At 35.2% G+C, this 17610-nt stretch overlaps 1 protein-coding gene across 4 annotated transcripts in view; it reads left to right on the plus strand.

Moving 5' to 3' along the window:
* LOC150094624 (ATP-dependent RNA helicase DDX54) overlaps window positions 1-17610 on the plus strand; it is a 350258-nt gene that overhangs the window by 251350 nt on the left and 81298 nt on the right. For all 4 annotated transcript variants that reach the window (XM_090411066.1, XM_090411065.1, XM_090411067.1 and 1 more), the window contains exons 15-16: window positions 3946-4143; window positions 12456-12595. In XM_090411066.1, the coding sequence (XP_090267192.1) occupies window positions 3946-4143; window positions 12456-12595 (338 nt within the window). The remainder of the gene's footprint in view (window positions 1-3945; window positions 4144-12455; window positions 12596-17610) is intronic.

The raw sequence follows: 17610 nt of genomic DNA on the forward strand, positions 1-17610 counted from the left end.
TATGAATGATTCATTTGAATCATTCATACAAAAATGATTCACAAAACATCTCCGCATAAATGTAATCATTTATGTGAGGTTGTTTTCCTCCACAGCCTTATAATATTGTTAATATAGATATTAAAGAGAAGTGGCAATAGACTACATCCTTGTCAGATACCTGCATTTATGTTCTGTGATTCAGATTTTTGTGCAGCCCTCTATGTAATTTGGTTTGTTGTTATATATATATATATATATATATATATATATATATATATACACACACACACACATATATATTGAAAACTCATTTAACTGGTGAGGAATGGCTAAGCCAGAGTTCTGTTTGTAAATTGCATTTTAAAAAAGAACTTAAGCAGAATTTATACAATGGGTCAGGAGTGACATAACTTTTTTGATAATTCATCTTTTAAAAGAATGAAAACTTCTGTAGGCACATTAGTATAGAGGGATATAACATCAAAACACATTTGCATAATTGAGACAAAGTATTCAGAATGCTTGAGCAATGAGGTGTTTGAGGCTGTTAAACTTTTTAAAACTCTGGCCAAATATTTTTAATGCTTGTATGTGAGAGAATCAATACCCTTTACTATGGGTCTTAGTGGAGTGTTTTCTATATGTATTTTAGACAAACCATATAATCAGAGGATGGGAGAATGAAGTGAACAGACAAGTAATCTTAAATTTCTAGGAAATTCTGTTGTGGTTCTCAGGAAATTGTTAGTATGATTATGAAGTTCACGAGTTGAATTGCTTTTAAGTTGAATATGTATCTGTTTGTAATAGTTACGACATTTTGTTGTATTCTTCAGTATTTAGGATGACAGTCAAGTTAACTTTGTTTCTAGGGAGAATATGATATCCTTATTTTTCTGTAGATTCTTTATGGCTTGATGTTCTGCAATAGTAACATTATCTATTGGGTGTTTTGCAGTGTTAGTTGTGAAGGTGAATTCATACGAAGTAAATTAGCTTCTTTGTAAGGAATAAACTCGTATTCTCTATTATATCACCGAGATCTATTCCTTTGGAATAGATCTTGGTGATATAACAAAATTAAACATTTATTAAGAATATCCTTTTCAACACTAGAAAGATCCTAACTTGGTTTGTTAATGATAATCTCATCAGTAGAGAGAACTGAACTTTAGATTTGAATGATTGTTGCTGTTCTAAGTTTAAAGTTTCAAATTTTCTAATTAATATAGATTTGTTGGTGTTCTGAACATTAGATGCTAATGAGTTGATCATATCTTTAATATGTTGTCGTGTGTGCGCGTGCGCTGAAAAAAAAATTGCAAGGATAAGTCGTTCGGGTCTAGTTAATATAATCTGTACCCATGTAACATTTTATTATTTGATCGAAAGGAATTGCCATCAGTAAGGGCAAATATCATGAGCCTGCAAAGCAAAAGAGCGGTTAAGTCATGGAAAGTAGTTCTGTTGTTTCTTGAAAAGAAACTGCTGAAGCAGTTTGTAGAGAGAGAGAGAGAGAGAGAGATGTGAAAATAATATGCGTCATGTTGGGAGAAATTATTTATGGGAATGTCTGGACCATTTTGTGATCTGAAAAAAAAAAAAAGATCCAAGTTGCACTTTTTATTTTATTTTTCACAAAACAAAGTATGAGTTTTTTGTGGAAAATTATGAATTTCTTTATGATCATTTGTCTTCCTTTATTGAAACTTTTTTTCTTCTGGAAAAAGTTGTTCAAAAGAACATGCATTATGAAAGATGAACTCAAGCTGCTAGGAATAAAGCCATTGAAAAATTTTCTAATTTCAATGTTGGAATTGAATGTCTTGGAAGACAAGATTGGCTACTAAAAATAAAAATTAAAAAAAAAAAAAAAAAAAAAAAGATGACAAAAATTCCATAGCCTATACTATTCCATTCCATATACTATATATGGGAATATCAGAAAAAATAGAAATCATACTTAGCTCATCCAAAGATACCCTTCCTTATCTTACCCACCTGGGGGTTTACAAAATCCAGTGCACCTCTGTGACTTATCCAACATGGGGGAAACAGGATGCACAATTCAACATGAAAGTCCCTACACCACACCAAAATCTAGTTTGAAATAAAATTCATCTAAAAAAAGGTTGTGAAATGCTGATTCATTATCTTGTCTTAACAAGAATAGATTAGCAATTCCATGCATCTAGAACAGTGGTTCCCAACCTTTTTCCACTTGTATACCCCTTTTAAACCCATTTCTATAAATTGTGCCCCTTGTTTTTAAAATAGTGGTGATTCAAACTTAACATTTATTGTTTCATAACTAGCATTTTGCATTTTGTTTACTTCACTTGTTTTTCCACCATTACTGATTATTTTTTGTGTACCCCGAGGGTATGCGTACCACTGGTTGGGAACCTGATGGTAGTATCTCAACATAAAAAAGCCTGAGGATAACAGGACTATAAAGGTGTATTTGATGTAGTTCCACTTTTAATATTTTTAATAACATCTATATATTATTTCATTGTGTATGAATTATTATTTTATTAATTTTTAAAAAAAATCTATTTATTGATTTATTTTTTATTTTTCACCTAAGGTCATTATGCCAGTGTAAAATAGTAAACAATTCACACTTCTGTGTATTGTCATGTAGCTTTTGTCTTGTTCATGTATATGTATTCCTTGGTGATGACTTTGATATAGAGGTTGAAATGTCAAATGTTGTATTTCTTGATTGCAAGTAAAGTAATCACTCAGACATGTTTTTATCTCCATAAATTCTGAACAGTTGACAAGTAATGTAGGAAGCAAGCCAGCATAAAAAGAATTTGGAAGAATTATAACAGAAATGCAGTAGATAGCACTGACAGACTGTCAAGAATTATAACAGAAATCATTAATGGCATGGAAAAATTGATGTCTTCATTGTGCCTAATTTTTGTGTGTTTGTAACCACTGAACAAGAGGAAGAGAGTGATGAGTGGCATAGCATGTTACAAATATTGGCCAAGATGCTATGTCAGAGGATGTAGAGGTGCTAGTCTCTTTGAAGAAGAAATCCTCAACATTAGTGAAGCTACGTTAAAACCCATAGAAACAGAGTTGACTATGAGCGACTACAAAATTCTAGATGCAAAATTTGAGAGAAATTGTTTCTGGGATACATAAACTGAAAGCATTATTGTCTTCGGATGATCCTCATGAACAAAGCATTCATGACTTGTTTAAGAATTCATTCTCATGTTGGGCCATCTTAAGAATGTAAAGCATCTCTCCTCTCTGTTGGTCACCTAAGAATTTTTTTACTATACTCATAAGCTTTGTCTGTTCAGACTAAGTCAGGAAGAGTTTCCTGACTCTCTCTCTCCCTTCCAAAAAAATGGGGGACAAAAAAGTCTAGCAGTTCTGAACTCACATGACTATGAAAATGACTGAATGAAGAACTTCATCCAGTAAAACTGACTTTCTGTTAAAGGTGAATGCATTCACGCTGAAGATACAGCAGATATGCTACTTGTAGTCACTAAGCCACTGCAAATTGCCAATGCAAAAATATCTTTTTGCATTGGCATTTCTTGACAAGTTTTATACATTGTATCATTATAATAGCAACAAAAAAACAATATTCAGATAATTCTATTGGGAGTGGGATAGGAAATGGTCCTCATTGCTCTCCAATGGTGAAATTATTTTACTGAGTTTTTTTGTCCCAGTTAATCACAGTAGGGAGGAATCTGTTGTATATTGAATAAATAACAGGGTGGGCTCTTTCAGATAATCCATATTTCTGATGTAGTGTTGCTACCCAGGATAAACAATAATGATATATTTATGATGAACAATTTTACTGTATTTTGGTGTGTGTGTGTGTGTAACTCATGTTAAAGGAGAATTTTCAACATTTTTTTATCTACTTTTTATAATAGTTGCTTATTTTGAAATACTGATTTGAAAATTGTTCTCTTTCAGACAATATTTGAAATTGACTCCACAAAAAAGAACAAAGCTAGTATTGCAATGAAATCTGTTAGACAACTCTATAGAAAAGCCATTGACGGGTTTCAGGCTGTAAAAGCTAAGAAGAGAAATGAGTTATCTTCCGTGCTTAATATTGATAAATTTTCAACCCAAATCGAAGTAAATGTAGCAAGCAGCGAGACCCTTATGGTGTGTATGAATTTTCTCTCTCTCTTTCTCAACACACATACATAATAAACCTTGTTAAAGCTTCTGATAGTTCAGTTTCATATTTAATCCAATATGCCAGGAAGGAGATAGCATGAAACAATTATGTAATTTTCATTGATTTCAGAATACACTTAATTGTTAATGTGAAAGTGAAGTGTGTCTTTGAACCGTTTTGTTTCCATTAATTTGAATCCTCTAAAATATTGATTGATTTCAAACTGTGAACAAATTTTTAACATAACATTACAAACTGAATGGTGACTACCTTTTAACTGGATATGTGACTTTGTCACTCCAAGGATAAATTCAATCATGGTTAATTTCTACTCCAGAACTTAGTTGGGCATATTAGTTCTGCACTAGCCTCTGCCTATATGTTAGGAATTGTGCTGTTAACGATATACTTTTGATATGTACTTTCTCCTAACCAGTTTCAATCCAAATTTAAATAGCTTCCTCACTCAGAAGAAACAGTAATCTATTTATAACTCATATCTATAAAGGCATTGCAGTAGTGATACAGGACTAAAAAAATATTAGCGAAAATTTGCAGTGATAATTTTTAACATATCTCAAGAGATCCTATGCATTCAACTCTCCAACACTTAAATATACCTCTCATCCTCCTCTAATAGTGGCTTTTATTCCTCAGAGGGAGCAGGCAAGCTCCTTTAGCCCTAAGTAACTTTTTGAAAATATGCAGCTGGTCTCCATCCTTCAAGCATTTATTGATAGTGAGCTGTATCAGTAAATAAAGGTTTTCGGGATGAAGAAAATGGCAGACAACTATTGCTATCCAGCCTAAATCCTAAAATTCATATTATCTGTAATAGTCTGAGTTCTGCAATCAATTTTCTTGAGATGCAAGATTAAAAACTTGAGTTTCTGTGAGAGGAAGGACCTACTTGCCTGTGCCAGATATTGGCTAACTCAGGAAACAATTCGAGAAAGGTTTAGAAAAGTTCCTCCAGTCGGTAACTAGAATTGTCCTCCCTCACTCTGATGGTCTAGAGCAGGAGGGTCGCCAAACTTCTTTGACCATCGACCCCTTCAAGAGTTTCTTGACTTTTTATCAACCCCCCCTCTATTTTACTATTATGTTAATTATAATAGGACACGCAAAACAGATACTTATGTGAGTTTTTAGATTGTTTATTTTATAGTTACAGTGTTTATTGTATGTATAACATAATATATATTATTATATTACTATTACTACTACTATTACTATCACTAGTAATATCACTGGTATTACTAGTGATATTAATAAACTACTGGTATTACTACCAGCCCTGCTCAGCTCTTGAACATAGAGAAGTTTAGTTCATGAATGAATAACGATTGAATTATAATATGTATGTTGATGAATTTTAGAACATTAACGCTCACTTGTATGTCGATGCACAAAAATGAGACTGGGATCGAATACATGTAAGTATATGCAAATAAGAACCACGCACGTGTTGCAGCCTCATGCCGGCCGGGCAGGAACCACACATCCGTTTATTGGTAAATACGTCATTTTGGCCTACTTGATTGGCCTCAGTAACTATTTTCATGACCTTGCTCCATCTTACAGGTCTTATTCATGCCACTGTTCCCACGATGCACTCTTAATTGTGTTGTCATTCAGGATGGAGGTAACCAAGTTAACCAAATTAAATATTACCCATGCAATGATGTTTTATATTTTTCTATTGACCACTTTGGTGACCGTTGGCCTAGAGCTATGGATGTAAATGCTATTTACAAATGACTACACACATTGGTATATGGAATTAAAAATCAAATTAGTACATATTTTTCATTATTCTCACGGTATAAATATTATCAGGTATCCATAATACGAATATGCCTCTGAGACTAGTAGTGGATTATATTGCTGGTCTGAAATCACTATGCCGGTTGGGCCATTACCATGTTAAATAAAGCCCCCGTTGTTTTTGTCAGGAAACGCAACAGGCAGTGGAAAGTCAATCTGGAAAAAAAAAAAAAAATCATTTGCAGCAAAAGTATTACTGAAAAAGAAGTAGAGGACTTAGAGAACGCATTCTGCTGCTCAAATTTGTTGTACGGAAATGAAGAACACCAAAAGATGAGCTGCTGTTGAATAATAATTGTGATATTATGTTTGGGCACTAGCAATCAGTACTAATGTGCTGATGTGTGCTGTATTTAGTGTTATAAAAGTTGAACACTAAATACAGAACACAGATGAACATGTTGAATGACAAGTCAAATTGAAGTAAAGTATGTGAGGAAATTTCAAAATGAGAAGTTGTACAATGAGACTAATTTGTGCCTGTGGTCCACAAAAAGATTATACTCTGCAGGAAGTGGAAGGGTTTTGTCATTAAAAAGGCTAGCTGATATGAAGAAAAGGAAAAGTTGGAGATCAAAACAACCATCGGAAATAAATACTAGATATAAACATATTTTTGGAAAATTTATAGAGAAGAATAAAACTGATAATGGTATTATCTGGTGGATTTCTTCTCAGAACAAATTAAAAGATACAGACAAGATACAAGATATTGTTCAGTGATATCTGCAGGTTCTGGATAAAAGAGTATAACCAAGAATTTGAAATAGGAAGTGATCATGATTTAGTTTTTAGCAAGATGAAATGATGGCATATTGTAATTCGGTTGCTATTGCATATTGGTTGTTGGTGATGAAGAAATGCATCACCAAATAGAAAAGATGAGCACAAAAAGGGTAATTATAATGGGAGACTTTAATTATCGGGGTGCTTAAGGGTCAAAGCTGTATAACTGAGAGGAGACCTCCACATAGCCTTTAAAGGAATGCGGAGAACCGACCAGGACTTCTGACCTAATGTCCAATCCTCACCTTCTCGTGGTGCACCCTGTTGGGTATCTACTTTGATACTGAACGAACGAGGATGGGCTGGCAATTTGGGATTTAGCCGACCAAATTGTATTCCTATTGGTTAAACCAAAATAAAAAATGATGGTACAACATGACAAAATTTCATGCCGGCTGGGGCGTCGCCCGGTTAAACAAGGCCCCCGTTGTTTTCTCCAGGGAACCAGGGCGAACAGCGAAAAGTCAGCTACTGGAACAAATCTGAAAACAAACCCCAACTCAACATCACGAGAGTTAAAGATCGGTACTATCAACGTAAGAAGCCTGAATGGCAAAGAAATGGAGCTAGCTGAGGAATTAGATAAGTACCAGATCGACATAATAGGGGTGACTGAAACAAAAAAGACCAAAACTGGTGAGATCTTTCTGAGCAATAAATACAAAATGTTATATTCAGGCAATGACAATCAAGGAAAAGAAGGAGTAGCCATAGTATTCAACACAAAATACGAGGCTAATCTTCTTGAATGGCAGTCAGTCTCAAGTAGAGTAATGTGGGCAAATATGAGAATGGGGAACTGGACAATGAGACTTATTTGTGCCTATGGTCCCACAGAAGGTTCTACTAAGGTAGAAGTGGAGGAATTTTTTGAGGCTTTAGAAAAAGCAACTGACACAATGAAAAAGGAAAAGTTGGTCCTTGTTGGGGATCTAAATAGTAGAGTAGGAAATGATTGTGAGACATAGAAAAATATTTTGGGAAAATTTGGAGAAAAGAGCAAAGCTAATAATAATGTCAAATATCTGTTGGATTTCTGCTCAGGACATGGACTGGTTATTACTAACACCATGTTCTAACATAAAAATGTGCACAAATTCACATGGAGAGAAGAGGCTAGGAATAAGAAAAGTCTCATTGACTATGTTATTGTTGATAGTGATGTTTTCTCCCTGGTGCAGGACACCAGAGTGTACAGAGGATTTGAAATTGGAAGTGATCACTATTTAGTCTTGAGCAGGATAAAATTGAATTTCATATTGAAAAGAATAACATGTAAGAAAGTTTTAAAGCGAATAAAAGTTGAGCAGCTCTCAGATGTGAACTGTAGACTAAAATACAGAAATATTATTGAAAAGAAAATGAAAGAGTTTGAGAACAGGAATCAAACCTTGGAGATTCAGTGGCAAACTCTGAAGGAAACATTGATTGATTCTGCCAGAGAGGCATGTGGTGAGGTTGTGTGCAAGGATAAAAAAATCAGAACTCCCTGGTGGATACAGGAAGTTAAAGAGGCAGTGAAGGAAAAGAAGAAAGCATATCAAAAGTTCCTGGCAAATAAGTCAGCTTTTACTCTTACAGAATACAGAGACAAATGTAAGAAAGCTAAACAGTGTGTAAAACTAGCTAAACAAAAGTCATGGGAGGACTTTGGCAAGAATATAGAAAATAAATATCAAGAAGGTGGCAAAATATTCTGGACGTTGTTGAAGAAGCATAGGAATGGCGGAAAGAGTGCTGTAAAAGGAATTAGAGATGATAAAGGTGACATGAAAACAGGAGAAAAAGATATCCTTGAAGTATGGAGTAATTACTTTGAAAAACTGCTAAATGAAACAAGCAGTGATGACAGCACAGTGGTAAAAAACACTCAACAGGCATGCAGTCAGGAATACATATCCATACTTGAAGTAGAAAAAGCCATCAAAGGCTTGAAATGTGGAAAGGCAGCAGGAGTAGATGATATTCGACCAGAAATGCTGAAGTATGGTGGTATAAGAGTCTTACAGTGACTGCACTGCATAGTTCAGAAAGCCTGGACAGAGGAACGAATTCCCGATGATTGGAGTAGAGCTCTCATAGCACCAATATATAAAAAGGAAAATAAAACTGAATGTGAGAATTACAGAGGTATTTCCCTACTGAGTGTTCCTGGCAAGATCTATGCAAGTATACTTGAGAAACGGTTGAGAAGAATTGTGGAAGGAAAGCTTGGTGAAGAACAAGCTGGATTCAGGCCAAATAGAGGCTGTCATGATCAGATCTTCACTTTACGACAAATAGTCGAGAAAGCATGGGAATATAACAAAGATCTGTATTTAAGTTTTGTCGATTTGGAAAAGGCATATGACAAGGTGCCAAGAGAGAAACTATTCAATACGCTGCAGTTATATGGTGTCAATGGGGCATTATATCAAGCAATACTTAGTGTTTATTTGAGTTGTGATTCAGCAGTTAGAATTGAAGGAAGTACAGGAAGATGGTTTAATGTTAAATCTGGTGTGAGACAAGGATGTACATTATCCCCTCTGTTATTCATTATCTATATGGATCACATTATGAAGGAATGTGGTATTAAACCTGATATCAGAATTGGAGATGTTAATGTCAGCTCTTTGTTTTATGCGGATGATGTTATACTTCTAAATAAATCCGCTACAAGTCTGCAAGATTCTCTGACTAAATTGAATAGCTGTTGTAATAGATATGGTATGAAGGTCAGCAATAAAAAGACAAAGACAATGAAAATAGGCAGAATCATTGAAAATGTCAACTGTGTTGTGAATGGAGAACCTGTGGAACAAGTAAAACATTTCAGCTACTTAGGCACAATTTTTACTGAAGATGGTAAACTAAATATAGAAATAGACAACAGAATCAGCAGAGCTGGTATCGTGGGAAGTCAATTGAATAAATTCATATGGAATAAGAAAGAAATTAGTCGGAACACTAAATTAGCTGTATACTAGACTGTGTTCAAACCAATTTTAACTTATGGATCTGAGAGCTGGGTCAGAAGTAAAACACTTGACCAAAGACTAGAGACCACAGATATGAGAGTCCTGAGAAAGATTAGAGGCATGAACAGATGGCCTCAATGGCAATATCATATTAAAAACGAGGATATTATGAAAGAACTTGACATTGTCAGCATCCAGGAATGCGTTAGCAGAGCTAATCTCAGATGGTATGGTCACTTAAATAGAATGGGAGAGGAAAGATTAGCAAAACAAGTGTTCTCTGCCAGGTTGGCAGGAAAACGACCCAGAGGAAGACCAAGATATAGGTGGATTGATACGGTACAAAGTGCCTTAGACGATAGAAATATAAGATCTGATAATGTTGGAGTCTTGACAAGTAACAGACTGATTTGGAGGAAAATTGTAGATAGGAAGTTAGTAATGATGTAATTTTTTCATGTAGTACTGTCATATCCTGTACACCCCTTGAGGGTACATGGCAGGAATTTGATGATGATGATGATGACTTTAATTATCAAAGTATTGATTGGGTAGCAGTAGAATCTCATTGGAATAATGAAAATGCATTTATTGAGCTGTTGTGGAACAACTTCCTAAAGCAGCATGTGAGAGAAGGAACTCGAGGGCAAAGAGTGTTAGATTTGATTGTAGTGTCAGAGGGTGTTTCACTTAAGGACGTAAGCATTCTGCCTCCGATTGGTGACAGTGGTACTCACTTGGGAAGTGACTAAGTTTATGAATGTTCCATTCAGAAAAGGTTACATACTGAACTACAAAGCAGGAATTATGACCAACTGAGTTCAGTGGAATGGGATCGGTTGCTGGGTGGAAAGAATGTCGACAGTGCATGCGAAGCATTTAAACAATACTTAAATGATGCAATATCAGAATGTGACCCGAGAGTTCGAAGAATAAATACGGTAGGAGTCAAATGGATGTGTAATCTTATTAAGCAAGAGATTCGTAAGAAAAGGAAGATGTAGAAGGAATACCGTCTGCATAAGGATGACATCCATTATGAATGTTATAAGCAGCAGGCTAAAATAGTCACAACTGTTGTACAGAAAGCAAAGTTTGAGTATGAAAAGAAACTGGCACTGTGTGCTAAAGACAACCCACAAAAATACTATTGATATGCTGAGAGTAAAACAAAGAATGAATATGAAATAATCATTCTTCTAAATCCAAATGGTGTGAGGGTTTCAGATACAGAAGAAGTTATTCAGTTAATGAGTGCCCATTTCATTAAAAGCTATCAACCTGATAGCTTTTAATTTTATCAATAGAATTACCACACATTCTTTCCATCCCAGTCAGAACAGGGATGATTCTGCAGAAATGGAAAGAATGTGTGGTAATTCTATTGCACAAGGGTGGTGTAAAGACCGATGTATCCAACTATTGATCAATTAGTATCTTAGGAGTGAAGGTGATGGTTTTGGAAAAATTGATTAGGGCTCGTATTCAGAAATGGGCTGAAAGCGAATCTCTACTTTACAATGAACAACGTGGATTTACTAAGGGAAGGTCTTGTTTTAGCAACTTGCTCACATTCTATAACAATGTTACCATTGAACTAGACAATGGAAATGGATACACTATGATACTTTTTGATCTGGCTTTTGACAAAATACAGTATGGCTTACTAAGGCTTTTGACAGAATACAGCATAGTATTCTTTTACATAAATTGGAGAATATGCATATGAGTTATAGAATATTAGCATCGATAAGAGGATTGCTGACTGATAGATATCAGAAAGTGGTATATGGGAGATGTGTATCTGCAAGATTTAAGGTAAGTAGTGGTGTACTACAAGGATCAGTGCTTGGTCCACTGTTATTCAATCTGTACATTAATGATATTGGGAAGGATTTGACCAGCAACATACAGCTGTTTGCTGATAATGCAAAGATAGGTAGGATAATCAAGAATGCTGCTGATATGCAGTACTTGCAGAATGATTTGAATAGGCTGGAAGTGAGGGGAAATAGGTATCAATTCAATGTCAGTAAATGTAAAATCTTTCACTTCAGCGTGATTAGATATCCAGTGTCGTATTATATTGGTGGGATTAGGCTAGAAGAAACTGATGAGGCTAGGAATCTTGAGGTGTTAATAGATAGGAAGTTGGAATTCGGGGGTCATGTGGCAAAGATTGCAAATTTAACTCAAAAGATAATTGCAATGCGAAACTTACTTTCACATATAGAGATATAGATGTTATTCTGCCTCTTTAAAAGGCCTTGATAAGATCTCGCTTGAACTATTCTATGCAGATCTGGTCTCCAGGTTTCCTTTGTCATTTTGATATATTGAAGAGAGTACAAAAGTGAGTGTTAAAAATGAGATCAGGATTATTGAATACTGAGTATGAAGCCAGATTGAGAATTTGTAGATTACAGACAGGAGAAAGAGTGTAGATATGATTGAGACTTATAAACTTCTGAAAGGTTCATACAGGATTTCAACTGATGAAAATTTTCAATTTATGGAGGGTGGGAAAAGGATGAGAGGGCATCCTTGGAAGATGGGAATGAAGGCCACTTCTAAGTTTTTTTTTTTTTTTTTTTTTTTTTTTTTTTTTTTTTTTTTTTCACTTAACTGAACTATTATATATGAATGATCATGTCCTTTTCTTAGAATTTCAGGCATATTTATATAATTATTCAGTATTTTTCAATAATTTGTATTTATTTCAGAATACCTTTCCCACAATATGCATTAATCAAGATGATGAAGATGGTGGTATGTGTATTAAAACGAAAAAGAAGAAAATAGGTTATAAAGATGAACATCACTATCTCAATTATAATCCAGTTAATTATCATTCAGAAAAAGGGTAAGTTGTGTTGATGTTGAAAGAGTGAGGGAAATGTTTATTTGGTGAATGGACATCTTCTTCCTAACATGGATTTTAGGCCAGGTGACCTGTTCCGGTCTCATGACATCTCTTTCTTGGACTTCCAATTCTTCTTTTTCCACTTATTTTATATTTATATAATATTTTTGATATTCTGCTGTTGTCCATTTGATTTAAATGTTCTATCCATTTTTGTTTTTACTGTCTTATGCAGTAATTAATTGGTTTTATATTCAAGGATTATAAAATTTGTTCATTTGTTTTATGGTCCCACTTATTATATCCAACTGTTTTTCTGAGAAATTTCATTTCTGCCTTTTTATGGTCCATGTTTAACTTCTGTATAGTAGAGTTGGTTTTGACGAGACATTATATAGTCTGATTCTAATGTGTTTTTGTACTAGCGATGGCTTAAATATATCATTTATTATGCCATTTACTTTGACAAAGTCTGATATTTTAGTATTGTATCTTTTTCTTCTTTGTATGATAAATCACATCCCAAGTATCTAAAAATATTTACTTGTTCTAATATTTTATTATCTATGACTATTTTACTTCTTATTGGGTTTTCTCCATTGAATGCCAATATTTTTGTTTTTTCTTTAGACATCATCAAATTCCTGCCATGTACCCTCAAGGGGTGTACAGGATATGATAGTACTACATGAAAAAAATTACATCATTACTAACTTCCTATCTACAATTTTCCTCCAAATCAGTCTGTTACTTATCAAGACTCCAGTATTATCAGATTTTATATTTCTATCATCTAAGGCACTTTGTACCGTATCAATCCACCTATATCTTGGTCTTCCTCTGGGTCGTTTTCCTGCCAACCTGGCAGAGAACACTTGTTTTGCTAATCTTTCCTTACTCATTCTGTTTAAGCGACCATACCACTTGAGATTAGCTCTGCTAATGCATTCCTGGATGCTGACAATGGTCAAGTTCTTTCCTAATATCCTCGTTTTTAATATGATATTGCCATTGATGCGATCTGTTCACACCTCTAATCTTCTCAGGACTCTCATATCTGCGGTCTCTAGTTTTTGGTCAAGTGTTTTACTTCTGACCCAGCTCTCAGATACATAAGTTAAAGCTGGTTTGAACACTGTCTTGTATACAGCTAATTTAGTGTTCTGACTAATTTCTCTCTTATTCCATATGAATTTATTCAATTGACTTCCCACCATACCAGCATTGCTGATTCTGTTGTCTATTTCTATATTTAATTTACCATCTTCACTAAAAATCGTGCCTAAGTAGCTGAAATGGTTTACTTGTTCCACAGGTTCTCCATTCACAACACAGTTGACATTTTCAATGATTCTGCCTATTTTCATTGTCTTTGTCTTTTTATTGCTGACCTTCATACCTTATCTATTACAACAGTTATTCAATTTAGTCAGAGAATCTTGCAGACTTGTAGCAGATTTATTTAGAAGTATAACATTGTCTGCATAAAGCAAAGAGCTGACATTAACATCTCCAATTTTGATCTTCTTCTTCTTCTTCTTCTTCTGCAGCTTCTCCCACTTAAGTGGGGATCACTGTTGATAATGAGTCTCCTCCACACCTCCCTGTCTTGGGCTGTCACCACATCCAAGTTCCTCAAGTCCTCTTCTACCAGCTCCCACCATCTCTTCTTTGGCCACCCACGCTTCCTCCTTCCTTGCACATCCATCTGCATGACCCTTCTTCCCACACAATCGTCCTCCCTCCTAATCACATGACCAAACCATCTCAACCTTGCCTCCTGTATCTTCGCTCCTAAGTTTATAACTTTCACTGTTCCTCTCACATAGTCATTTCTCAGACGATCCTTTCTGGTCACACCGCACATCCACCTAAGCATTCTCATCTCTGCTACTTCCATCCTGCTGATGTTATTTTTCCACAGCGCCACAGTTTCTGTAGCATACGTAATAGCTGGCCTCACTACTGTCCTATATATTTTGCCTTTCAGATTGATCGGCACCCTCTTATCACATAACACTCCAGCCATCTCCCTCCAGTTCCTCCAACCCACTTGTATCCTGCATCCCACTACCTTCTCAGCTCCTCCATCTTCTTCCACTGTTGAACCTAAGTATCTAAAGTCCCTCACCTTCCTGATGACATTTCCTTCCAGCTCCTGATCTGTCTCCTGGCCACCACCCACTGTGCAACACATCTACTCTGTCTTACTTCTGCTCAGTCTCATACCTCTCTTCCAGTACTTTTCTCCATCTTTCCAGTTTAGTTCCCACTTCTTCTCTTGAATCTGCACATAGCAAGATGTCATCTGCATACAGCATTGTCCAAGGCGCATCTTCTCTCACCTCCTCTGTTACCACCTCCATCACAATATTAAACAGAAACGGACTTAATGCTGACCCTTGATGCAAGCCAATTGTTACTTGAAAACTTTCTGTCTGTCCCAAACAGGTCCGAACACTTGTCTTCACATTTCTGTACATTTCCCGCACCAACCTGACATATTTCTCCGGAATCCTCTTTTCCCTCAGACACCTCCAGACTTATTGCCTTGGCACTCTATCGTATGCTTTCTCCAGATCAATAAGGTGAGAGGGTACATCCTTGTCGTTCTCCTCTTGATATATCTCTCCATTCTGAGATGTGTTCTAATTTAACTGCTAATTTCCTGTATATATTTCTTGAATGGATTATAAAAGTTAGTTTGGTATATTTAAGTCAGTTAATATTTTAAATAATTTTTGTCAAAGGCTTTTTCGTAATCAATAAAGGCCACATGTGTTTCTTTTTGAAATTCTCTTCTCTTTTCTATTAATAATTTTATAATAAAAATTGGATATATGCAAGATCGGCCTTTTTAGAAACCATTTTGTTCTTCTAGTACAGTGTTTCTCAACCTTTTTTGGATCATGCCCCACCTCTAGCATAATAGTCAGCCAAATTCTGAAAAAGTATTATATAAATATGTATAAATATGTCTATGTACATTTTCTAATTGCCCACGTTGAGAAACACTGTTCTAGTAGTTTGTCCTCTACAATGCTTCTTATCTTCTCTTTTAATATTCCTGCATATATTTTATATCCTGTATTTAACAGACTAATTCCCCTATAGTTATTGCAGTCTTTTATTTCTTTTTTTATAGATTGGCATAACCAGTGCTTTTTTCCAAGAGTTAGGAGTTTTTCCAGACATCCAAACCATATTAAAAAATTTCAGAAGTCTTTCATTAATTTTTCACCTGCATTTTGTATAGTTCTATATTTATATTGTCTTCTACTGGTGTTTTCCTATTTTCATCTTGTTTATTGTATTTTTCAGTTCTAACATTGTGATATTTTCTGTTAAGTCATTCTTTCTTTTATAAAATTTTCTTTCATTGTTCTCATTTGTTCAGAGATTTTGGAAATAGGTCACCCATTTTTCTAAATCTATTGTTAGTGTTTTTATCTTTTCTTTTATTTATTTATTTATTCATGCATTTTATTACTTTTTAGGTTGTGACTTAAATATATCCTTTTCTAGTTCTGTTATGAAATTGTTCCATCTCTGTTTTTTTCCCCTACTTCTCGTTTTGCAATTGCACTGTTTCTTTTATACTCTATTTCAGCTTTTATTGTTTTGGAATTTAGCCATTTCTGGTAACTGTCCTTTTTTGTTTTTATTATATTTTCTATTTCTTTGTTTCAGTCTCATAGTTCCTTTTTTTAAACCATTTGTGCTTTATTCCTAAGGTTTCTGTTGCTGCTTTTGTGAGAATTAATTTTCTATGTCACTTGATTCATGTGTGATTTCTGTTTTGATATTGTTTTCTAACTCGGATATCCTGTAATGAAGAAATTTTGTAACTTGGTTGGTGAGAATTTTCAATTTTATGCATTTTTAGTCACTTTGGTTTACATTTTTTTAAACTTTTTTTTTTTTTTTTTGGTTTGGAACAGACATATGATTTCATGTTTTTTTTATCAACCCACTGATGAAAGATCACAAAACCTGTAGCCTGTCAATGTCATATGTGTTCAAGATGGTAAGGAAAAGGAAAGAGACCATTGTAGGTTTTGAACAGCTGGAGATATCTAGTACCTCGTGGGACCAACTTTTGGCTGAATGACAGCAGCTGCCCTTCGGGACATGCTTTCAATCACTTTCTGATATGTTGCAACAGAAATATTCTTTCATTTCTCACACAAAACTACCCCTTTGCTGATGACAGCTGCTGTGGTCTGGAGCAAATTCAGTATTCTAATTCATCCCAAAGATGTTCATTGAGATTGAGGTCAGGAACTCTGTCAGCCAGTCCAATACTTCAACATTGTTTTGCGGAAACCAGTCTCAGATGTGCAGTACAGTATGGCATGGAGCATTGTCGTTCTATAACATGCAAGGGTCACTGCCAATACCACAGCATCAGAACATGAAGTTGTCCAGGTAGCCATCAGATGTCTTGGTTTTGGGCACATCCCCCAGGAGACCAAGCCTCATCCTTGTGAAACACCTCCATACCATTACCAAGCCTCCACCAAATTTGACAGTTAGAATGATGCAGTCCCGCTGAAACCGTTCGCCAGATAATTGCCAGATCCAAACATTACCATCAGAGTGAAGCATTTGTAAGCATGATTTGTTGCTCCATAGAATCTTTTCGAATCATCTGTAGTCCAGGAGCAGTGTGAAAGACATCAGTCCAAACATCATTTGGTATTTGGGAAGGGAGTATGTGTGTCTTGTTCGAATCAGATCTGCAGTGATATCCTAAGGCATGCAACTCTCTGCAGACAGTTCTATTGCTGAGAGATATTCCTGCAGCATTTTCCATGTTGACTTGGAGGTCCACCGCTGATAACGTGCAGGGATGTTCAATTATTCCGAGACAGAGCTCGTTGATCTTAGTGAATGTCAGTGGCCTCTCAAAGAGTTTTCCTGCTGCGATAGCACCATCAACTTTCCTTTTACAAATGACAAAGCAACTGCAGATTTTGATATACTGAGATGGTTAGCAATGTCACGGACAGAGA

The sequence above is a fragment of the Typopeltis vanoorti genome, chromosome 21 (genome assembly GCF_054136105.1).
Source record: "Typopeltis vanoorti isolate ZY-2024b chromosome 21, IOZ_Tvanoo_1.0, whole genome shotgun sequence".
Lineage (NCBI taxonomy): Eukaryota > Metazoa > Arthropoda > Arachnida > Uropygi > Thelyphonidae > Typopeltis > Typopeltis vanoorti.